Here is a 24,605-nt window from a genome sequence, read left to right as displayed (position 1 = left end):
TTAAGAAAAAAAAAATAGTTCTGCATATCCATGGTGATTTGTAGGAGGGAGAGAATGATCATTTCTAAAAATGTCATTGGACATTTTTTGCTTCGTGATTAGGTCCACATAGATTTCGGTTTTGCTGACAGTGTGAGGAGTCAAATTCATGCTAAAACAAACTATAATAACAATATTGAATAAATATCAGAGACTGGGGACTCCTGACATCTCAGTGAGAACAGGCAGCAGGATACATTAACACACTCTTATTTTCATGGACAGTTAGTTTGATTACCCAGAGATTTCCAACGTTTCCGCGCCCTCTCTGTTTAGCATAGTGAAGTCTCAGCAATCCAGTGATTTACCCATGAACAGTAGCGGTATCGAGGGCGGCCTCCTCCTCTCAACCGACTCCCCCACTCACACGTATGTTACAGCAAAACCTGCACCCTGTTTCCTCTATTGTGACTCGTAGCACATTGTTTAGTAAGTGTGTGTTTCTGCAGTGATGGGTTATCATTTTGGGAGGCAAACAATTGTGCTTGTATCCCTAAACACACTGAAGCCATTTTATTCCCCCGCACTGTTGAGAATGTACATTCTAATCTAATTTCCTTGGTTCAGTTGAGGAGCTTGAACTTCAAGCTCCTCTCCCACTCTCTTTAAAGGATGACTGAGCTATAAGTACGTCAACATGTTTGCACATCAGGAAAAATCCTCTGCAAATGTGTATCATTTACAGGGCAAACACCCACTAAGGAAGAAGACAAACTTGTGTGGTACAACATGGTAAATTTGATCATCTGTTAAAGAGTTATGTGACTAAATACCCACTGGTGCATGATTGTCTCGTTACAGCTCTACAGCTCGGTGGAGTTTGGAAGGAGGTGGCAACTGGTGCATGAGAGAGTGGCTCCCAATCGTTTCTACTGGTGAGTACAGAGCTTTGGACACTGTTTAACAATCTGTTGGCAAGCAAAGAGGCAGAGATGCAAAAATCCACTGTGGTTTTACTTTAGGGCTGAGTGATTCGGTTGCAGTTACTCTCTGTGAATTAAACATTGTGATTTTACACACACATCATAATCAAAAGTGTAAAATCATGCCACATACATCTTTATTTTTTCATGGCAGGTTTATTTTTCTTCTTTCTTCACCTTCAAACACTTTTTCCAAGCATTTTAAAAGGGCGAATCTCCATAGAACAGCTTCATTTTTGCTGCAGGGACCGTAGTCGTGGCCAGAACCACAGATAAACGGCCTGAACAAATGGAACCAGTGTGGCTGGTTTAAAAGCACGTTCCACGCTGAAGAACACATCCCACATGTCACATACTGTTTCAGGTGGAGATGTGGAGATGGTCCCAGCCTTCCATCAGGTACACCACAGGATGAGGCAGCCTAGAAAAGGCTCCCTGATCTGCTCAGTGAAGAAAACGCAACCTTGTCTCTTTGTCAAGAGACCGAGACTTTGGTCCATGTTCAAAATAAATCAGCACATCTTATTTCACATCACGACATCAACACTACTTTTCTTTAATCAAAACACAGCCACAGATGTTTCATTTGATCAATCATGATTGGTCAGCAGGTCGCAAATTCACTTCAACTGTTTAGTGAAATTTGGTGTCGCCTGTGGTACATAGCCTATAAAACTTCACGGACAAGCAGACACATTAAAGCTAGATCAAATATATAAAACAGTACGGAAACAAGAGGTGATAAACTAGTAAAGATGGATGCTAATGCATATTACTGCATGTATAAAATATTCATATTATGCTATTGCATGTGGTTATTTAGCAGATTTTGGTTCTTTAATGATATTTGGGCAGAGACTTTTTCAGGCATCTGGAAATGTGAGTTTTACGGACTTATAACAACTTCAAGAGGGCAACATTCTCAGAAATAACAAAAATAAAATTAAAACAGACAAAAAAGAGATGATATAACTACAATGCCAACTGAACAAAGGCCCCGCTTCTGAAAACCTCCCAGTGGGGAGGGCAACATTGCATTATGCATGTGACATCATAGAGACGGATCAGTAAAATCAATAAATGTATTTCCATCCGCCACTTTATGTAATCTGATGTGCTCAGTCAAACAGGTTGGGACATTTTCTAACAGTTGCTGCCAGTTAAGGCGCTGATTGGCTGAGTAAGTGGTGGGGGAGAGAGGGCATAGCAAGTCAGTTGGTGTACAGCAATGGGCAGTTGCTTTCCAGAAAAGCATCAAGACATTTAAGCTGCTGGCAATTTTACCAAGCAACCTGCCTCACAGGCTCAAACCCTGGAGGTCCACAGTTGGAGTGCTCAGGATCTTTAGTTCAGCTGCAGGGAAATAAGAAGCACATATCAATGATTTACTCGTGTGCATTACCGAGCTGGCTGGTAACTTGTTAGCTGTGTGGAAAGGCCTTGACGTGAAAGAGCTCTCTACTCTCTTGGTCTTCGTGAACAGCGACACAAAAAAGACTTCCCAAACATAAAACAGACAAAGCAGTAGTGTTTTGCAAGAAGAGAGCACATTAGAACTAGACAGTGAATCTCTTGAGGAAAATGCAGTGCAGTTCCTGAGACACAGCTTGAATACTAAAAGAGAGGTCAACCTGTGCATGATAGTCAAAGGTAAGTCACGTGAATGACGTGGCCTTTTTCAATTTCATCATTTCTTGGAGGACCGAATCTGAAAGTTAATGCAGGGGCGCAGGCCCGAATTAAACACATTGTACTGTTCAAAAAAAATATTTTTATTAATTTATTTATACATCTGACGGGTCATGTTTATGCTGCTCATCAGCCAGCTGGCTCCACTTCGTCTAGCCCCACTAGACGTTTTCTGCAATGACGCACAGTTTCCGAGACATTTGTGTCATTTCACAAGACGCGGTGACAACACCGCCTCCAAACTGAGTAGGTGTCACGACTTATGGGGATGTTTCTGTTTTGTAGCTTTTTTTTCAACATGGTTCTTCATATTTCTATCTGTTTTGATTATTCACCATAGAGCCATAACAATAGTCTGAAGTCAGTTATTGCACATATCAGGGCTAAAAGTCATAGCATCTGCTAAACTTACTATTGTGACAGAGGAACAATGTTTCTGCAAGCGTGCAGGACTGGTCGCGTGCTCCCTGCAGCTACACTATTGGGACAAAGCAAAGTTGCAGATTTACACACCCTCCTGTTTTGTTGCCACAAACAATAACTTTTTACAACAGTCAGTAAAACTAAAGTTGGACTCCAATGAGGAGAGATTTCGATATTGGAAATATCCTGGCCAGACTGTCATCACTTCTCCACACAGTGAGCAGCGGATGAGCTAGAAAGGTTTTTAAGGTTTTCATTATTCATGTGTCTGACATGCCTGATCTTCCTCTGTGGCCGACAGTTTTATTATGTGACCAGCTGGAGCGAGCCTTCCAAATCTGGTTGGCTCCAATCTCAGTTTGCTTGTCTTCCGAGATAAAATACATCATCTCAAGATTGATGTAATCAGTTTTTTTTTTCTCTCTGCATGGTTCAAAATAACAATTTGAGAAGAAATCTCTGTGCATCATCAAGCAAGTTGGACAACAAACTTTCAGAGGAGACAAATAAGAAAAATTCGTCTGTACATGAGGACAAAAGATTTGGGCAACAGATGCACTGGCAAAAAAATCACTTGGAACAAAAAGGACACTATTGACAGCTTGAAATACGATGATTCCATCAAATTACCTCCAGCCATATTGATAAGTGCCTCTCCTGGCTGTCATGTGACCTATAATATGTAGCATTAGAGATTTCTGCCCATCGTGTCTATTCAACCTGAGGAAGATCAACACAGATCAAACTTTCTCCACTCCAATAAACTATGGTTCTGTGCTGCAAACTCTTCGTTCTGAGGAGACAAACAACAAAACTAACATTGTAATACTAAACTTTATTTATGATATCCTTAAAAGTCATAATTATACTTTACTTTTAAAGCTGTTCCTGTCTTGTTTCTCCTCTGAAGGAATATGAAGTGCACGACTTGATAAGTGCTGCAGCTGGCCTGTACTACATGGATGCCCATTCTTTTTTGGCTTAAGGGGTACTTTATAAAAATGACCTGCTTCCCTTGCCCTACCAACCTGAATAGAAAAAGCAGAGTGTTTCAGGGTTAGGAAAGTTTGGTTGTTGAGTGAGAAGGACAGCAAAGTGCTCGATGCCTTCAGAGGAGTGGATCAGGGGTCAAGTTAACTGCTTGCATGCAAGATTATTTCTCTGACTCCAGACTTTGTTTGCTGTGACTCACTTGTGAAATGTGAAGGGTGTCAAGGTGGACGGTGTGTTGGTTCCCATGTTTGTGTTGAATGAGTGTAACATTGCTGGTATCCAGCACCACCTTGATTGGATCTGACACCTCTTTTGAGTGTAGTCTGTCAAAATAGCAAAAAATATCCCCTGCCTGCTTCCTCAGAACTTTCTACAGCTTTCTTGTGGTTGTGTGTATGATGTCATTTTGTGGTATTTGGAACGGAAAGAGAGCAGAAGAGGTCCATAGAAAGAACACGTCACACCTGCACTTAGCCTGCTTATTTTTGCAGGCGTAAATAAATTTCTGCCATTTTTATTTTGTCAGCAATGCATTCTCTGTGACAAATTACAGGCACTTAAGATGATTCTTATGCTCATGAAGATTAATGCAACCGTTTTCCATGAGCAGAAATTTTTTCATTGTTCTATAACTTGCTTACAGGGTACTTGATTAAAAGAGGGAAAATGGATATGACTATTATTAAAGAATTGTTTGACATTTCCCTTTTCTTTGGATGGCTGGGAGCAGTGCAATGATACATACGTTATATTTCTTGTTGACATTGTGTATTGCTTAATTTGAAATTATGGCTGTGCATTTAAAAATATCTAATTGGGATTTTTTTTTTTTTTTTACTGATATTTTGATATGATTTGCAGTAGTTGAAATGTTGATTTTTTTTTACTGCATTATTTTGTTTTTCATTGAAAAGCCCTTTTATGGTGTGGTGGTTTTGTATCAACTTCATATCGTGTGTTCTAGATCTGTAGAAAATGATGTTTAGGCAGGACGAGTCTGAAGCAGCGCAATGCTGAAGTTAAAGGGCTGGTAATCTTTTTTCATCTGGATGGTGAATTCACAACATGAGCATGTGTTCATGGTCAAACAGCTCCTACTTACAGCTCTACAGGCCATGACTCCAGCCAACTCTCAGTCAGAGACTGTTTGGCCTTCTGCCCCTTCCTCTGAAAGGCCCACTATGTCGTGATTGGCCAGCTGCTTCGGTCGTGATGGAAATATCACACCCTTTTTCTTTAAGGGGGTCCCTTAACACCTCAAGAAATAAAAAAAAAAGCCTTGTGGATGGAATGTGCAGAATGATGTGTAACTATTTCATTACAATAATCAGTGAAGGCCCTTGATGATGATGCGTTAAAGGGGCGTCTAATCTGAACGAATCGTTGACCCACAAGACTACAATGCAAGCCAGCCCACAATGATTTCTTATTTCTGTGTGTGTGTGTGTGTGTGTGTGTGTGTGTGTGTGTGTGTGTGTGTGTGTGTGTGTGTGTGTGTTAGTGGGCACATCAGGGAACCAAATATACATACAGTACTGAAAAGGTGAGGATTACATAATGTGGGCCCTTTTTTTGACACAAAACTATAGGCTTTAAAAGTATTGCACCTTCTTGTGATTAATTGTGCAGGTGCAAGTGTAATCAAACATCATTCAATGTGACAACATGTTAAAAAAGTTAGGTCCCAATTGATTTTGATCAAAATGAAATTCACCATGAGGCTAAGATGAACATAACACCGGTGGCTCTGGCCTGTAACCATGAGGTGGGGTACTAACACGCAGGACAGCCGGGAGAGAGGAGAGCCTGGCGGGCTGCTGCTGCAGAGTCTTTCACAGTTTTATTTTGGGAGGCACCTGTGTGATGGGTGTTTTGGTAGGTCTGGTAATGAGGCTGCGGAGGGAGCCTTTGTATGCTGCACATGTTGCAACCAAACATTTAAGGGAGCCTCACAAGCTGATTTGTGATGTGGTCAGCAGAGCCTGGCGACAGCACAGGTCGCTGTGAACATTTAGATCCCATCAATTTGCAAGTCTAGTGTGTTATCACGCTCATTCCCCACGGCAGCAGTCACCTACACGTGATGTTTTTGACTAACTTCTGTTTTATTGCCACCTGTTCCAATATCAAGTTTTCACACACATCGTCGTCCAAATCAGTGTCAGACACACACCAGGGGATTCCTGCCTGCCATCACTAAGTGCTGAAAAGATAAAAGTTTAAACAAACCATGAAGCTCCACTAACTCAAAGAGTTAGTCCTCACCTACCTCACACTGTTCTTGGGTAACTGAATAGATTATTCAGTGATAATGGAAATATGGTTTAGCTAAGTAGGCCATCGTATTCACAGTTGTCTTTCATCTGGGAAATCAATAAGTATAACAATAAGGATAATGATGAAATGCCACGGTGGTCTCCGTCTGACTGCTTCTCAGTCCCATAACACCTACTCCCTTTAATGTTCCCACATTTATGTGTGTGCTACCTGTCGACACATTTTCTCATCCTTTCTCTGTCCTTCTACCCCCCTCCCCCTTGTGTGTGCTGTCTCTCTGCTTCCCCTCTGATCCTCCAGTCTTTTTAATACATATTTAATGCCCTAATGATTATATGCTATTCCATCTGCGGGCATCCCTACTGTAGTGAGAAAATCAATGGCTTTCCCTCTCCTAATGATGTCAGGACGTCTTCCTCCATCATTCGGGGAAGTGGGAGCAGGACTTTCCGCTGGCCCTGAACAATTAGATCAGGTGGCAAACCTGAGCCTCGTTTTCCTCACACTTTCAACTGCCATCCACCGTGAAGACACAGTGATGGCTGCATGCAGCCAGTGCTCATGGATGCCTTATCGCTGGAATTGTTGATGTCAGTATTGATATCTCATACTGTTTCCCAACAAAATGATCTGGATTTGGATAGCAGGGCAAAAGTGGGTGAGGCAAGAGACTGTAGGCCTCAAATGTTAGCGTACAGAAAACAGTTAAGTCAAAACTGATCTCCAGCCAGTGTTTAGTGGTCCAGTATATCCAGATGCGCATGTGAGGGTTGGTCGTGAAGGCCTTTACACACCAGGAGCTCGATGAAAAGACATTACAAAAGTGATGAATACTCAACCCCACAAATGTTTCCTATTGAACTGATTCACAACGCTGGTGAACGCAATTATGGACATTGTGACAGCTGATTATATATTCATGCAACTCACACGCAAACGATGGGTTCAACATCATCTAGCAATCTTGTCCTCCTGTAATGTCGAGTAATGGATGTGTAGAGGTTAGCGGCATGTGCCAACAGTTAACAGGGATTAGCCAGTTTGCTCAGAGTCGACCTTCGGAACTCCACGCTGTTCTTTTGTTGCACGGTTGCTCATGTCGACCAGACAGAGCCTGGTATCTACATGAGTAGAAACATTAGTCGTACATGAGCAGCTGAACATAGACATCCTAACCTGCACTGCCTTGTTACTGAGAAGAGTTCTCTATTGTAGCATAGCTGTGCGCTCAGTTTCAGGCACATTAACCAAAACAAAGGGGACCTTGTGGCCATATTTGGAATTGCTGTTAATGCAGGAAATGACTGTCACTGTCTTCCTCGAATGTTACAAGAGGAGATTTTGGTACAATTTAATTTACAAAGTAAAGAGAGGTAAGAGGAGGAGTTCTGCTGCCTGGAACAGATGCTGAAGATCCACTGTAACGTGGAAATTCTGGAAGTATTTTTCAGTGGGATTGACTGAGGCCTGTATGGGGATTCTTTTTAGCCCTTTGGACCCAGAGCAGCATCAGTCAAAGGTCTGTCAATGTCAGTGGATGCGATGGATCTTCTGCATGTCACTGGTTGCTGCAATCGATTGTGGTGCAAAAGCTCTAAAAAAATCCTCTCTCTCAGCCAAAAGGAAAGTGCTTTCTCTGCACAATAGTCACATTCAGACGGTGACAGTACTCATGACAAAAACAACAATAACCTGTGTATGTGTACCTGTAGTGATACATAAGTGAATCATGCTAAGGGCGCTAATGCATGGGTAACTTCATCTGTGGGTCATCTCAAAGTCGGGTTTGGGGTTCTCCAGTGGTCTTGAGCCTCCAGGGGCTCCTCAGTGAAAAAAGAACTCACTTTATCTGACTTTTCTTTAAATAGTCGTCTCCTAGAAGCATCAGCAGCAATACACAAAATCACAAACAGCATCACTGATCATTTAAGTCTTTATAAATATATCTGGCTTCTCACAAATAAAAAATTATTATTTTCCCTGCCAAGGAAGTTCTGTAATTTATGTGCGGAGGTGTACACTGTGAGTTCCCTCTTGTATTTTATGATCATTTAGTAATTACTTGCTCATTTTAGTTCATCTTTATTTCACTTTTTCTCACATTAATGCAAAATCCCAAGTGACTTTGCTGATAAAAAAATAGATTAACAAATTAGCAATGAAATCATACAGAATACTGTCAAAGACTTTTTTTTAAATTACAAAATAATGTGACAAAAATTTTAAAAAAATCTCTAATTATCTTTTAATTATTCCCTTTGGGGTCTGATCATTGAAGCTTGACCCCAAACCAAAATATATCTGGATAAAAGGGTTCATCTCGAGCCACCTCTAATCAAATGGGTTCTGCTGCTTGGTGAGATTGATCTCAGACATCCAGAACATGAAAAAGTAAAAAAACAAAAAAAACAAAACCCTGATAAAACAACATTTGAGTATTAGAAGTATATCTGTTGCCATCCTGTTATCTAACTTTCCCGACTGCATATTCAGAATCTCTTGTATCTTGAAAGTAATCATTGACTGATTGCACAGTCTGCAGGTCAGACAGTAGCGATGTTTGCTGGCATCTGCCTGGAGGCCTAAGACCAACTGAGATGTTCCTGAAACACATTTGTCTCCCTTTCAGGTCAAAAATGGGTTTGGACAAAGAGCCGGGCTTAATTCACCTGGAAACCAGCATCTCTGAAGGACGTGAGTAATTGAATTCTGAGTTCAGTCTTTCGTGCTGTATGGTTGAGCCTTGTGCTAAAGCACAGAGGAGTGGGGAGGTCTGCTGAAGGGTAACGCAAAGGGACAGCAGAGATGGACGAGTCGGGGGTCACACAATGACAATGGAGAGAAAAGTAATGCATACATAAGACAGCTTTTATATATCCTCAGAACGGTAATGGACATTGGGATATGCAGGTTGATTTTTTTTACGATTACTTGATGTGCTTACTCAATATAATATCTAAATCCTTCTAGTCATCTCTTCCTTCCTTCATCTAGAAATACAAATTCAGCCTGAAACTTGTTTTACTTAATGAAACCATATTTCCAGATAAACTTCTACTTTATTGACTCTGTTGCATCACGTTATCTTGATTTGAACAATTATAGCCGACAGCCGTCATTACAGCCTCAGGGCCAGCAGTGTGACAGACACACTGGTGTTTACCACACAGGCAGCATCGAACAAAAAGATTCTGCAAGATGCGTTGTGGTAAAGTCTTCAAACACGCCGACCGATCCCACCTTTATGTCAGAACATCCTTTGTGACACCATCTCGACAGAGCACAGCCAATCATACAACCACACACAGCAAACATCAGTTGTGTCAGATGTTGCGGTCATGAAGCCAGACGCCATCACTATTGATCATGTGCATGTGGAGGAAGGCGACACGTATTTGGCAGAAGCTAACATGCAGGGACAGGCTCTCTCTCCTCACCACGATTGAAGACAGAGACTGCAATTGGCCTCTCTGGTCATCTGTCTTCGCCTCCACCTGGCTCACAGATTAGTGGGACCACTTTATTGACACAAGTAATGTAGGAAGCCAAAAAAGGGTGGCTTGTCTCTGTGTGAAGGTTGCCTTTCTTCAATGGCTAATTCCACCGCTGATGCCTTGGCTTGACGTGTGTGTGTGTGTGTGTGTGTGTGTGTGTGTGTGTGTGTGTGTGTGTGTGTGTGTGGAGCAGAGGCGCTGTATGTTACCTGCAAGCTGCAGAACTGCACAGATGCCAACAAGGGCAAACCATTCCCCGGGTACATTGACCCCAATTCTCTGGTGGTGCAAGATGAGTATGTGTTTGTCCAGGTAGGTGATGTCAAGTTTGCTCAGTAAAAATCATTAGTCATGTGTGTGTGTGTGTGTCAGGCAGCAGATGTGAGGATTTTGTGGAAAATGTCTAAGGTCATTTTCGGAGAGGTGCTATTAGTGGAGCTTTATGTGTCACTGTCCTGTGAAAAATGTGTTATTTATTTTTCTCTGTTTGTTTCTAATGTGTTTGCCCAACGACACCTTAAGGTGTCAACCGCAGGGAGGCCAATCTACTATGTGTCCGCCAAAAGAGATGTCTTCACACCCATGAAGCTGCCCAAGTACACCCTGCCTAAGGTAACCAGCACAGCTTGGCTTAAATCAAGGGTAACGCCATATGAAGTGTCTATTATCGGGAATAAAAGAGGACACCGGTTCTCTGGAGAGACCATTAATCCCTGATTAACAGTGATTATCCCTCTCCTAGCCTGCTCACATAAGAAAATAATGCTAAGACGTTAATTTAAATTTTCATCTGTTTATAGAGACTTTTCAAGCCATAAGACTTTCTCTACAGGAATATCTGAGGGTTTGACTAATAACTGGAAAATTCCTCTTGAACGGTTCAATGAAAACTTTGTTAACTACTCCATTAAACAGTATGAAGCACGGATATCCACTCAGCCCAGCCCAGCTCAGCGACTCTCTGGAAGGTGAACATTATGTTAGCATGATTCAAAGTTAGAGACAGTGTTTTTAATGACAAACTGTAAATAAGAGTTAATAGTTTGTTAATTTGAAGATTATCTAGACAGGTCATTGCCCCAAAATCAATACCCAGACATTCAGAGAACTGTGGTGACACCCTCAGAGGGACAGTGAATGCGTCTCAGTCCTGTGGTGTTGGGACTTTGCCAACGTCATTTACTTTTCTCCCAATTTTTTGAAAGAAGGTCCGTGATTCATTTTATTAGCTGTGAAACTGTCTTGCTGCTCAGACCTGTTAGTTTAGATTTAGATTTGATTGATTTATTTGCCCCATGAAACAGCAAATAATATAATCAATAGGCAGAATGTGGAGTGCTGGGACAGAAAGGAAGCTCAGGGAGCTCATACAAAATCCTCTCCCATCATAAAGTAAATAATTTAAGGGAGCTATCAAATTTATACAGAGTATACACTCCAGTGAGAAGTTAGAATACTAAAAGAAAGGATGGTCTGAGAGAGAGCGTTATGTCTGGTCCCTGGTTCATTCAGCGGGCAAAGCAGCGAGTGGGTGGTGGGCTGCAGCTCCCGCAGCAGCCGATGGACAGACAAAGCTCCTCTCTGTCCGTCGACTCACACCAGGAAAGTTTCCAAAGTCCGAGCAAACATTAACCCCTTTAAACCAACCCCACATTGGGCATCTAAATGGTGATACTAGATGTTAAAACTTACAAAGGTGACATATTGCAGTCTTTGCTATTTGCTTTTAATATCATATAGTCTTACATCACAATATTTTCACTGTTTTGAAAAGCAGTCATTCTTAAGGACATTATGGGCATTTCAACTGAATTCAATATGTGATGATATGAAACCGGGGGTTGTAGTGGAGGATCCAAGAGCTTAAATCGGAGACGGGTTGAGGGTGCAATAGAAAATGGATTTATTAAACAAGGTGGAAACTGGAAGGTGATGGGTTGTGAGGAGGGCCGGCGTGGTGTGGGCTCGTGGAGGCACTGCGAAGAGAGAAGACAAGCAGAGAGCCGATGAACACGTGGGCAACAGCAACATAAATATGTTAATGGCCTAGGCCAGAATACTCCAAGAAGGAGATCAAGCTTGCTTAGCGTACGTAGTTAGAAGCTTCTTAGAGGGCCAACAAACCACAGAAGACGTGGAATCCACTGGCAAGGGTGAAGCCTCCACGAGCCGGTTTTGTAGGTGGGTGATGACGTGATTCTTCCCAGGTGTGCAGCTGCCGGAGCCACGCCCACTCCTCATGCAGCAGCGGGAGCAGGAAGGCAGGGAGTTTATGGGGGAGGAATCCCCACACAATATTCACTTGATAAGTCATTTATGTGCGTGTGTGTGTGTGTGTGTGTAAGTGTGTGTGTGTGCATGCTCATGCAGAAAAAACACACACTCTAATATAGTTTTTGTTCCCCTGTGAAAATTTAAAATTGCAGGTCAGTGTGTGCTCAATCAGGGATTGTGTGTTAAACAGTTTGCTTTCTTGCAGTTCAGATTAACACCCCGAGTATTCAACCAGACTACGGTGTAAATGAGGAGATCTCATTAGGTCTCAGTGAACAATAATTGATTGGTTCTCAGGACCTGCTGGTTTCTGGTGCTGCTGCAGGTTTGTGCAGTCAAAGGAACTTCCCTGTCACCTGCAGCTGGAGGGTAGAGGGGCTGAAGTCACAGTAGAACAGCAGCTCATCATCGTCTCCGCATGTCACTCTCTCTCTGTAAATTTATGGACAAATCAAGGCCAAAAGTAACTCTCCCAGTGTTTCCGGAATTGTTATTCCGCGCTACTCCATGTGCACATGGCCTCGTTTTTCAAATCCTCATTGACAATTAAACATGTTTTATTCAATCAGGCCCAAGGCGCTGAGTTGCTGTCAGCTCACTGCAAGGTGTTATTGGCACAGTCAGACCCAGCATGGCCTCAGCTGCATAATGAGCCTAACACCGTGGTGACAGTCGCTGGGCTCTCCCACTGAAAATATGTATATGGAGAATATGTGTGGACATTCTGATATTTGGTCATGGTGAAGCAAGCAGGAGTTTAATATTTGTCATTGGGACACAAGATCACATTTTTCATTGAAGGACCATATTTGTGTTTAAATTATAGATGCATGTTGTGTTTGATTTATTTCAGCATGAAAAAAACCAACCTCCGCAGCTGCTTATTTCTAGGTTTGATTTGTTTGTTCATATAAGACTTGTGTTCACATGGTTCTTGCTGTTCTGTTGCGATTTGTATCCTTCATGTGGCAACTGGCATCAGCAGCAATAAAATCGTAGTTTTCCAAAGGCGACAAGTGCAGTTGGATCAGATGACTCTGACATGTTGTCAGTAACTGAAAGCAAATTCCAGTTTTAGTAACTGGTAGTATAAATAATTGGGTTTATTTTTTTGTCTAATATGAATGCGTCAAAGTAACTATATAACTCTGTATGTGCATGTACTATATATGTCAGCTATAAGTCAGTGAAAGCCCCGCATCATGAAGTTTTTTCCTGTATATATACTATCCAGTAGTAGGACTCATCAATTAGTGGCACCTCAGACTCAGCATGAAAACGCTTGCAACTGATGACAAATAGATCTCATGTCTTGTTCAGCCTGCTGGTCCAAATCTTTGTGGCGTTCCAGATTGATTTTAGACACTTTTCACAGCCAAAAACCACATGAAATCAGATTTTTTGCACATCTGATCCAAACCCCATTAGCAGTGGTTGGAAATCTGATTTGAGTCAGATTCATACAGACCCATCTGGATGCTCAGGGAGGTTTTGAAAGTGTCTTTTGTGACCTGTTTTTCCACAGATATTAGCAGATATTTGTGTCCGAGTGAAGTCGTGTGTTTTCATAAGGGTACTGCCGATAAAAGTAGCTGCATGCTTTTAGTGGGAATGTGATCTCACACATTATTTATACTAATCTATGATCCTAAATAATAATTATTAACAAAATAAGATCATTTTAGTGGAGAAAATTAAATTTTTTGTAATATCTGTTGTACATTTTGTCCCCTACCGTGTGCGTACTTGTGCCTGTAACAGCAATGAGATCATTTTCGTATTTCAGCAGAATATTGTTTACCTGATATGAACCTTCTTGTACATTATTGCATATCATTCCATTTTAAGAACCAACAGTTAATAAATTCTTTAATAACCATACGTCAATTTCTCTTGGTACATAAGTTACAGTTTTTCTCAGTATTGTAATACATTAATTCTGTGTATGCTATTAAACCCACAAACTTATATTGCAGTTGCACACATTGTAATAATGAAATGAAAGTTCATCATATTTGTTTTATCATTACAATATAACAAATATCTTGAGACAAAGTTACGTGCCTGATTGAGGATTGAAAAACAACGTGAAAGGAGTGAAAAGGATAAATGTGAAACGTTTTCTTCCTTCCAGGACCTGCATGTGATCAGTACGGACGAAAACCGCGTGGTGGCGGCCGTACAGGAATGGAACCAGAATGAAACCTACAACTTGTATGTGTCAGACACGTCTGGCGTCTTCTACACTCTGGCTCTGGAGAACGTCGTCAGCAGCATGGGCCCTGAAGGCAACGTCATGGTTGACCTGTATGAGGTAAACAAGACTAATCTCTTTAACCAGGTGCATGTGAGGACAGTATCACGCTGTGGCGGGAGTAAACTGAGCGAGCTGAACATGTGGCTCTTTTCTGCAAGTCTGCAGTCTTCATTTAGTCAAATAAAAGCCTGACTGATGAGAGCCTCGGTACTTGCTGGGAGGCAGACATGAAGAAATGGAGTGGTGTTGTCACTTGAGGACGAGCCGTGCTGCTGTAGGCCTTCAGACTTCAGAGCTCATTGTATGAATACGAAGCCGCTTGGAAATGCTGACATCAACAAAGAGAAGACGAGATTGTGTCAGGAATGGAGATACTAGCGAGGCTGAAATGATTTTTTGTCTGATGAATCACTGCAGAGGACAAAATGCACATAATCCATACAAGAATAAAGGGTGCTGCAGCTTTTGCAGTGGCTCTGAAACCTGGCTTTGTGTCCAAACATTTAAAGACACGTCAGCCTATGTTGAATAGTAGTTACCTTATATTTCATTTCTGTGTCTTTTACTTTCTTTGAACTAAATCATTTCTGACTTTTAAAAAAAAGATCTGAAAAAAGTGTCTTATGTTATCCATTCACTTATTTCCATGTTTCCTCAACTTTGGCTCCATCTACGTATGAAATTGATTCTCTATAAGTCTTATTTCTTCAATATATAACTTATATTTGTCACCATAAAACATGGGTCTATCCTGCACCTTAACTTTATCTCTATATGTATTCTTCAATATCTCTATCTATCTACGCCCATTTATCCTTTTACCATACAAAAAGTGTGTCTTTTGATTACTTTATTTTGCACTCTGGTAAGCAGAGATGAGAAGTTAGTAAGTAACGATGTTTTGTTTTGACTTTACTTTTGATGCTTTAGTTTGATGCACAACAGACAAAAATGACATAAAAATGTTTTGTTAAAGGGGACAAGGGGACTTCTTCAACCTCACACATAGGTGGCAGTAATGCGCGTTATCATTGGTGGCCCCTTGCTTCGACATGTAAAGAAGGACAGAGAAGACTGTATTCACTCATTAAAAATAAGTAGAGAGGCATGTTAAGGACACTGGACCACAGTGGACGGGCATTAAGTAGACAATTTTTGAAAATCAAGTGTATTTTTTCACATTGATTTGCGTAAACAGGTGGAATTCTACTTTACCAGAGTCTTTTTACATGAGTATGTACTTTATCAATGAATGTGTGTACTTTTTCCACCACTGCTGGCTAGATGCTTTCTGTTATATATATATATATATATATATATATATGAAGTTAACTCGAACTATATCTCAGCATCAAATAATTACGCAGCTGATGATGCTGCTCATGCCTCGCCGTGTCCTCGCCAATGGAATCAAATCCAGTGTCTTGATTGGGGTCAGCACCCAAAACGTAGGATATGCTAAATCTCCCCTCCAGGGGAGATTGAAGAGTATGCCAGTTACAGAAGTGGAATTTCATTGCCTGATGCGGCTGTCACTGACTGCATTCAACATCCCTGAGCTATTCCTCTTGGCGTCCAGCAAGGAGTCAGATTCGTTTAAGAAACACATTGATTACATGCAAATCCCCAGACAGTCGATCATTTCCCACTCATTGTTTGTAGCTCTATTTGGGTTTGTTGGGAATACAAAAGAGGTAAGTAAGCATGGTTGTGTTCCCCCAGGGGCTTGTGATTTGCTTTCCACTGCATTGCTTTTATTTCATGGCAGTGACTGGAAGGTATGGAAATACATAATGTTCTCCAGACGTGTGATGTCTGAATTTGTGTTGCAGCTCTGAGCCGTTTGCTGTCTGCATTTACAGGTAGCAGGAATAAAGGGGATGTTCCTAGCCAACAAAAAGACAGATAACCAAGTGAAGACGCACATTACCTACAACAGAGGCCGAGACTGGAGGTTACTGCAGGCTCCCAGCAAAGACCTGAGAGGCAACAGCATCCACTGTGTGCTGGTGAGAGTCTTTTCACACACACCTTTACAAGTGCGCGCTTCCATCAAAGAGAGGCCTTGACAGGAGTTGACTGATCCCGGCAGCAGTGAGAGGCTGAACTCAGAAAGAGCAGTGCTCGTCAAAGCTGAGTGCTCTGAGGCGGCTGAGCTGAAAGGTCAGCCATTTTGATTCAGTCCAATAGGCTGACCTCCCATTTAAGAAACGCAGAGAGAGGGAGGTGTCATACAGAAATGCAATAGCTCTATCTGTCTTCCTTCCTTAAAGCCTGCTGGCTCAGTTGTTTTTCAGAGTCAAGAAGTTTCATCTGAGCGGCAAATATTTGGTCATTCAATTGCTAGGCAAGGGTACATTCGTAACACTTAGTTGATGCTTACCACTACAGAGATGAGTAAGCATTACTAAAGTATAATGAAACGTTTATTAACTCCCTTTGTGATCCTTGTTGTGATATCCTGTACAGTAACATCACCCTAACCTTCACCCCCACCCCGTAGATCCCCACTTTTCCATCCATCTTCATGATAACCAATAATATGAGCATTTTTAGTAACATAGACACAGTAGTTAGCTGTTAACTGACAGTTGTTAAGCATTACTAACTGTCAAGTACTGTTATTACTGCACCCTCATAAACCTTTCCCAGTATGGTTTCAGTCACCTCTGACTAAGGATCTGCCAAACTGAGATGATGTTACATCTTCTTGATGTTACATCTTCTCTTATCACAACTTTATGTACAAAAGTAATCACCCTCTTTTGATAGAGCAATTAGTGATTCATTGGCATGCCTCGCCTTCCACACATATTATACAGTCATTTGTCAGGAAATGTCAGAGTTTTAATAAACCTCCAAACAGCCCGTCACAACATGGACTGCACCATTGGCATTTCACTGGGTCGTAATGAGAATTGTGTCAGTAAAGGTTAACCCAATCAAAATTAATGGTGAGACCAGCCAATAGGGGAATGGTGTTTGTGATAAAACTTATGACTCGGGAGGTTTGTGCATCCGAATCGCTGCAACAGCCATTTTATTCTGAAGCGTCTTCTGAAGAGATGCTGTTAGCTCCGCTTGATAGTTTTGATAATTAAGTTTCTGATTTCTTCTTCTCCGCAGCCGTACTGTTCATTACATCTCCATCTCCACGTGTCAGCAAACCCCTACACATCTGGAAACATAGCCAGCAGGGACTCGGCGCCGGGGATCATTGTCGCTTCAGGTGGGGGGTCTCTTCACGCTGACAGTCCCTTTCTCTCTTACTTCTCTTTTGCACTCACGTAGTAATTAATCAGCGTTCTGTTCCCTCTATATCTTTAAAATGTTTTTTTAAGCTGTTATTTAAAACAGGCATTAATTTCTTTTTTGTTGCAGGTAGTGCATCAATATCTAAAACAAACTGCACCTGCAATGGCGAACGATCAACTTATTTGCTTAAATTTAATTCACTAATGGAAAACAAAAGATACATAAAAACACATTCAATCTTTTTCTGAGGATACAAACGACATAAATCAATTCCAAAATCAAAAGAGCTCTTACAAAAAGTTGAGACCAGCAGTATTTCCAGCGTAGAACTGCAGCTCTTAACTGGATTTGTCTTTGGAAGCTTGGCTCTTCTTTCTACCTTCCATTGTTTGTTCATGGACAGCATCAGTCCATGCTCACACAGGTGTCTGACAACATGCCAAAATGACAGGACAAAAGACAGCCAAAAACTATGAAAACCTCCTGGTTTCCCCTCCAAGAGAGGGGGGACCCTCATTGTCTCAGTGTACAGAAGACAAATAAACAATGGAATAGGAGAGCAGCAGCTCCCCCAGGTAACTTCACACCTCAGTGATATTTACTCCTGCATGCATCCTCACTGTCAATAACACATCAGCACACGCCTCAGGTGTCTGGAGATGGCGTGTGGTTGTCTGTCTGGACCTTGGGGACACTGAATGAAACAGGTTTTAGGAGTGTGGAGATAAAAGAATTGATTTTAAAGACTGTGATTAGTCAGCAGAGGACATCTGCGGGATTTTGGTTAAATTCTTCACCTCCCACTTTGGATGAAAAGTCCAACCTTCATGGAAATTATGATTTTTTTTGTATCATTAGTAGATTTGGCCATCAGCTACAGTATGATTTGTGAAATCGGGGAATGTGATAATGTAAGAGTCCAGTAGCGTAAACTATAGACAATTATTACATAATTCACTCCAGGAGTGAATTATGTAATATTGCTATGGCAGAGACGTGTTTAACCCGCGAGGCAGCTGGATGTCTGAGGCGACACCGGAACCCATCTTGTCATGCTTCAAGCTACGGGCTTGCATCCCCTCCGAATGTGGTTAAACCAGCATCCTTTGATGGGATGTGGGCGTGGTTTGGGTGTGGCGACAGCACGACTGTCCATTGGAAACAACAGTGGCGGCTCCTGAAGTGATTAGCATGCTGCTGTTGCATCAGTTATCTGGTAGGTTGAAGTTAGCCTGTGATAGACGCTGATTGATGGTTCATCCTGTCATCCCCCTTTTCCAAAATCTTCTGGTGGTTCTATGTAACAAACTGTAGGCTGGCAAGTTAGAAATGTGTCAGTACAGACTGAGTTTTAATTTGTATAATAATAACAATCATTTGAATCATATAAATGAAACAAATAATTTCATTGAAAAATTGAATTCTTGAATTAGGTGCAAAACTTCTGCATACTGAAACTAAAACTAAATCAAACTAGAAGATGTTTTTTTGTTTTTTTTCCCCCCAAGAAACAACAAGAGAAAAAGAACATCATTTTTATTAAAACTTCAGCTTCTATATTAAATACTGAGGACGCTTTGGAGTCTCAAAATACCCAGCTCATATATTTTTGGTGTTGACATTACCGAGAGGAAACAGTCTATATTGGAGATGATGCTCTTGTCAATCTGCACTCTGTCACTCTTCCCCAGTAAGATCACGTGTCATTCAAAATATAAATACGGTGATTGAATAATTTCTACATATACTGACACCTATCTGCCCTTTTTACAATACAGAACTGCAATGACATAAGTTCCAACCTCCTGCAGCTTCTATGGACCAGCTGTCTAGAGTCTTTATGGACTGTGTATGAATGTGCTGCCCACGACATACTCAAACATGATGGACCACATTCTGCCTACTCAATGACCCATTGTATGCCATTGCCAGCAGGCTGTTCACACTGAAATACAGCAAAATGCTGGCAAGGGAAGTGCAGGATTGCACGTGCATAGTCACTCATCTGACAATGACATTCTCGTACAGATATAAATCACTATATATAAAGAAAACTCTTTGTCAAAAGCACTCAAACAAGGAGACAACTTTGAATGTCACACCAACCTGGCACCAATTAGTGGCTAAATTAAATTAATCTGAACAGTTTGCACTGCATTAGAGAGAGCACACGAGTGAACACTGTACTATGGTGCAAACGAGTGGAAGGTGGATCCAGTTATTCGCATTTACAGGATAATTTGAATGTGGCACTGCTCGGTAGATCTTCAGGTGTGCTCGAATTACAACCTGAGTCTGTGGCTACATGCTGGAGCCCCCCATTGTCCCACCACCTCTTGGATTTGTTTGATCTTAAACAGAATCTATTTCCGTGTCTACATTATGCACTTGTCTCCGATCTGTGTGTGATTCACTATTGCAGGCTCCATCGGCGCAGAGCTGACCACCAGCAATGTCAGTGTGTATATCACGTCAGACGCAGGCAACACATGGAGACAGGTATGGCTACCCATTGTTTTAGGAACTGATCCATTGAATTTTGAAGCATTTATGCCTATATTACCATTTTTAAGAGAATTACATTATTTTTGTGGACATGTAAACAACATGCAAGCTTCAAGCCTCTCACCTTGTTTTTCTACGAACAGCAGTAGACAAATGAGAGCAGGTGTTGCAACTTCTGCCGTGTACTGTCCAGCCTGCAAATGTTGATGTTTTTACACCTTTTCAAGTGCACATCAGTAGCTACCAACTGCTGATTGTGATTTAATCTGTGTCATCCAAACATTCATCATGAAGTGCTGCGAGTTCTGATTTACCCCAAGAGGCCCTATCTGAAATCAATCTGATCCATAAGTGGGTTTGCCCTGAGGTGCAGGGAGGCAATTGACTCTCCTGGTTCTATTTGTTGTGTGACTGAATACAAGCTTAAAATGAAGGTAAAGCATTTAGACCAAGCTTGGGGTCAGATGTATAAATGCTTTGTATGTGACAAAACATTCATCAATTTTTACGTTTTACTTGTAACAGCCTATTTACAAAAAGTAATATGCAGTGAGGATGCATGCGTGCATCCTTCACAGCATGAGTGCACAGATTTTTTTGGGCTGCAGGATAATGAAGAAGTGACTTCTGCACTTGGAAAACCTCTGAAGGTGTAAAACTGCATTGACTTCAAAACTTGAATATGGCAAGCTCCATCCATTCATCCATCCATCTTTTTTTACCACTTATCATGTGAAGGGGCTGGAGCCTATCCCAGCTGCCTTCAGGCGAGAGGCAGGGTTCACCCTAGACAGGTCACCAGTCCATCACAGGGCCAACACAAAGAGACAGACAACCATTCACACTAACAGCCACACCTACGGTCAATTTCCCATCCATCCATCCAACCATCCATTGTCTTCCGCTTATTCCTACATTAAGGGTCGCGGGGAGCTGGAGCCTATCCCAGCGTCAACGGGTGAGAAGCGGGGTTCAGGAAGATTTGAAGATAGCTGATAGCTTAGCATTTATTCAACATCTGTTCTCTCTGTCAACCCCATGTGAGAGGTGGGTACTCAGGAACCTCTGAGAACCACAACAGAAACACACCTGGGGACTTTTTGGTGCTTTTTAGTCTGTACTCAATTATTTACTTGTTTATGTCATGTAATCTTCTTTTACATTGTCAACAAAAATTTTCATTCAGTCATTACCATGACATTTTTCCAACCAACCTTTGAATAATGTAGCCGTACTCAATTGTTTTTGTCAGCACAATACAGTGTGTCGATGTGTCCCCTTTGTTGGCCTTCATGAAATATCTATATCGGTTACAGGCCTGAATATGCCTATAGAAAAGTACTGAATACACCATAAAGTCTCACATGCTTTGCTGTAGATTTCAGGGTTCATGAGGTTGTCAGGTGACTACAGCCTCTTGTTGTTTTTTTTATTGTGCCGGACCACCACAAGCACATTATTTGAGACACACAAATATCAGAGATTCTGATCATTTGAGAGCTTAGGGAAAATATTGGAGCCCTGTTCTTCACATACTGGGACTGTTTGCGCTCACACAGTGCAGCCAAGCACATCATGCAGAGTTAAAGACACAAAGGAAACAACAGCAGCAACCTTGGTTGCTTTGTTGTATGGCTGTTTGGTTTCCCTGATGGTTGCCCTTGTTGCCCATATGGTTTATCCTGCCAAGACAACACAAGTGCAGGGTACTGAAATCAGAGATAGGGCTTAGGAACTGCGAGCGATGCTGGTTTACTGCCTGTTTGAATGCATAATTATTGGTAATATCCGTCCAAAGAGATATTGCATAAACTTATTGATGCATAACAGGCCAGATGTAAAAGTTTTTCTGAAAATATTTCCATAAAAACAATTTTTAACAATGAATTTTTCAAATAATGTATCCAGTTGATTTTTAAAACATCCACTGGCCTGTTAGAGGAGGCTACTAAAGTAACTGACATGCTCTTCACTCTCTCTCTCTCTCTTGCTCGCTCTCTCTCTCTGCTTTATTTTATGATGTAGCCCTTTATCTGCATACTCTAGCAAGTTTTTAAAGATCCATAATCAAATGAAACCTGAAGAGTAATTTAATCCACAATGTAAGTGGGAGGCCAGATCCTGGCATCTTCTATTTGTTGGACTTGTTTCTGATTAAATGCAGCAATGAAAGCTGATGTGGTAAAGTTAAAGCTTGACGTTTACTGTGCTTGTGCGGTGTATAATTACCTTGCTAATGATGCAGCCTGGTTATAGAGATGTGTGTGTTGGCCACTGCAGTGAGCCCTCTCATTTTTCCACTTTTTTCCCCGCAGATCTTCGATGAAGAGTATGCGGTGCTGTATCTCGACCAAGGAGGAGCCTTAGTAGCAATAAGACACACTCCGCTTCCCATCCGACACCTGTGGTGAGTCATTATGACAGAGGCGCCATTTGTCACAGCATGACTAATCCCCTCAGAGGAAGCTCCCGGTCTTAAGTTAGTCAAACAAAGGCAAATGAGATTGTCTTAGAGCTGGGGGAGGATATTATTCTTTGCTGCGGAAAACAATGACAATTGTCATTCAGTTTCACCTTTCCGCGTTTGAAGTCATAATGAGTCTAGCTTCCACTGATCAGTGTTCACTGAGCAGAGCCTGAGCGCTGCACAGAATATGAAATAAAGTTGTTAGATAACTCTCAGGGTCATTAGCTTGAGCACACAGTCTGGGGATTAGTGACGCCCCCTTGTGAAATGGCTGTTTATGTTCCAGGTTGAGCTTTGACGAAGGACGGCAGTGGAACAAGTACAGCTTCACCAGTACGCCGCTGTTTGTGGACGGGGTGCTGGGAGAGCCTGGGGAGGAAACTCTCATCATGACGTGAGTGAACATTTGTTGACACTGAAATCTATCAATCACACTTCATGTATCAAAGGAACAGCAAATAGCCTGTGTGAATGTAAGTGTGTCTGTGTGTGTGTGTGTGTGTGTTTGTGTGTTCTCTTGTGCCTCAACTCAAGTCTGTGCTCTCCACATCTCTGCCCAAGCCTGATAGATTCAGCATTCCTGACTGCCTGTTTCCCTTTTCATGAATAAAAACATCTCTCTCAAGGTCTACCCAACATCAAAACTGTCTGTCTCCAGATTATGATCACAGCAGATCAATGCTTCGACAGCCAGTGACAGCGTGACGGTCCATTTGAAGAACATGAAGGAACATGATCAATACGATCAAATAATTGGCTGAGGAAACAGACCAGAAACTTCAGCTGTAAAAGTTTTTAACAGGATTAAAAAGTGTGTCGAGCCTCTCAGCGTGTCCTCAGAAAACAGATTTATGGACATTCCTTTTGTGCTTGTGCACATTTATTATTAGAATAGCCCTGAGTGTGTGCATATATCATGACCCAGCACCACTCCCTGACTGCAGGAGAGATGTAGGACTTCAGAAAGGGATACAGCAAAGGGTTTCTGCAGCCGTGACATCAGTGACTCCAGACTGACTGAGGAAGTGGGAAGCAAGTAAATACATAGTAAGAATGCCCAGGTAGCACAGCCTTCTGGTTCCCCGGGTTTGCTGGGTGTCCGTACAGACAAAGTCGGTCTTACCTGTAGTTGCTGGTTGGGAGTATGAGTCCTGGTTGCTGCTCTTCCCCTCCTCAGAGCCAAGAGAAAAAATGTGGCTGACGACTCCACATATGACAAACACGATAGTCGATGGTGCTCCTGCGAGCAGCAGAGGGGGTACAGCTACCACCAGGACTACTTGGTAGTCCACACACACACACACACACACACACACACACACATACTAAGAACAAATAGTCTTCAACCTCCTACCTCCCAACCTCCCATCGGACAGAAACACCATTAGTTTTCATAAGCCCATCATGCACCATTTTCCTCTCATTTTGGACTCATTTTTAAGTGCCCCGGTCAGGCGCGTCAGACCGGTAATTGACAGATTGATTGTGATAAATATGTTGTGGTATGAATGGTGAGGGGGGGTCAGCGCAGAAAAACACAACCACTTCATTTAGCTGGAGATGGAATATTTATCTGCTTAGCCTCATAACCTTGGGGTTTTTGTTGCTTCTGGCCATTAAGAATGTATTCATATTCATTCCGATGCAGTCCCTGACTCTTTAATAATATTAATAATAATATATCTGTTCAATCTCGCTAAAGATCACATTCCAAGTTTTAAAGGCCAACGCTTTTGTCATTCTATATTTTACGTTCTGTCGAAAAACTCTGAAGGCCAAACAAATGATGTGTCAGTCTCACTCTTAATTCGTCACGACTTCCTCACTGTGTCTGCGGCAGTTCGCTCCACACCGATTTGTTCCTACTGAGGATGTAAACCAAGCTTGAAAAAATATCACTTTCTAAATATATTTCCCACTTGTAGTGTAGAGCAGCAATTTTGCTGCAAAACCTTCTGAAACAGGAGAAAAAAAAATGTACATTTGTTGGGACCCGCCCTTCCTCTCGT

General features: G+C 41.8%; 1 protein-coding gene across 7 annotated transcripts in view; it reads left to right on the top strand.

Moving 5' to 3' along the window:
* sorcs1 (sortilin-related VPS10 domain containing receptor 1) overlaps positions 1–24,605 on the top strand; it is a 216,589-nt gene that overhangs the window by 155,716 nt on the left and 36,268 nt on the right. For all 7 annotated transcript variants that reach the window (XR_015117522.1, XR_015117523.1, XM_086210512.1 and 4 more), the window contains exons 5-14: positions 841–914; positions 8,974–9,038; positions 10,032–10,150; positions 10,361–10,450; positions 14,247–14,426; positions 16,232–16,378; positions 17,496–17,598; positions 20,047–20,123; positions 22,445–22,536; positions 22,883–22,990. Coding sequence is in view for 5 of the 7 variants with exons in the window: in XM_086210512.1 (XP_086066638.1) it covers positions 841–914; positions 8,974–9,038; positions 10,032–10,150; positions 10,361–10,450; positions 14,247–14,426; positions 16,232–16,378; positions 17,496–17,598; positions 20,047–20,123; positions 22,445–22,536; positions 22,883–22,990 (1,055 nt within the window). In the remaining 2 variants the exon portion in view is untranslated. The remainder of the gene's footprint in view (positions 1–840; positions 915–8,973; positions 9,039–10,031; positions 10,151–10,360; positions 10,451–14,246; positions 14,427–16,231; positions 16,379–17,495; positions 17,599–20,046; positions 20,124–22,444; positions 22,537–22,882; positions 22,991–24,605) is intronic.

Source organism: Aulostomus chinensis, chromosome 8 (genome assembly GCF_037954235.1).
Source record: "Aulostomus chinensis isolate RoL2024-O1b breed Wild chromosome 8, RoL_Achi_v1.0, whole genome shotgun sequence".
Lineage (NCBI taxonomy): Eukaryota > Metazoa > Chordata > Actinopteri > Syngnathiformes > Aulostomidae > Aulostomus > Aulostomus chinensis.
The sequence above is the reverse complement of the archived record's forward strand: the minus strand, read 5'-3'. Positions and strand labels throughout refer to the sequence as shown.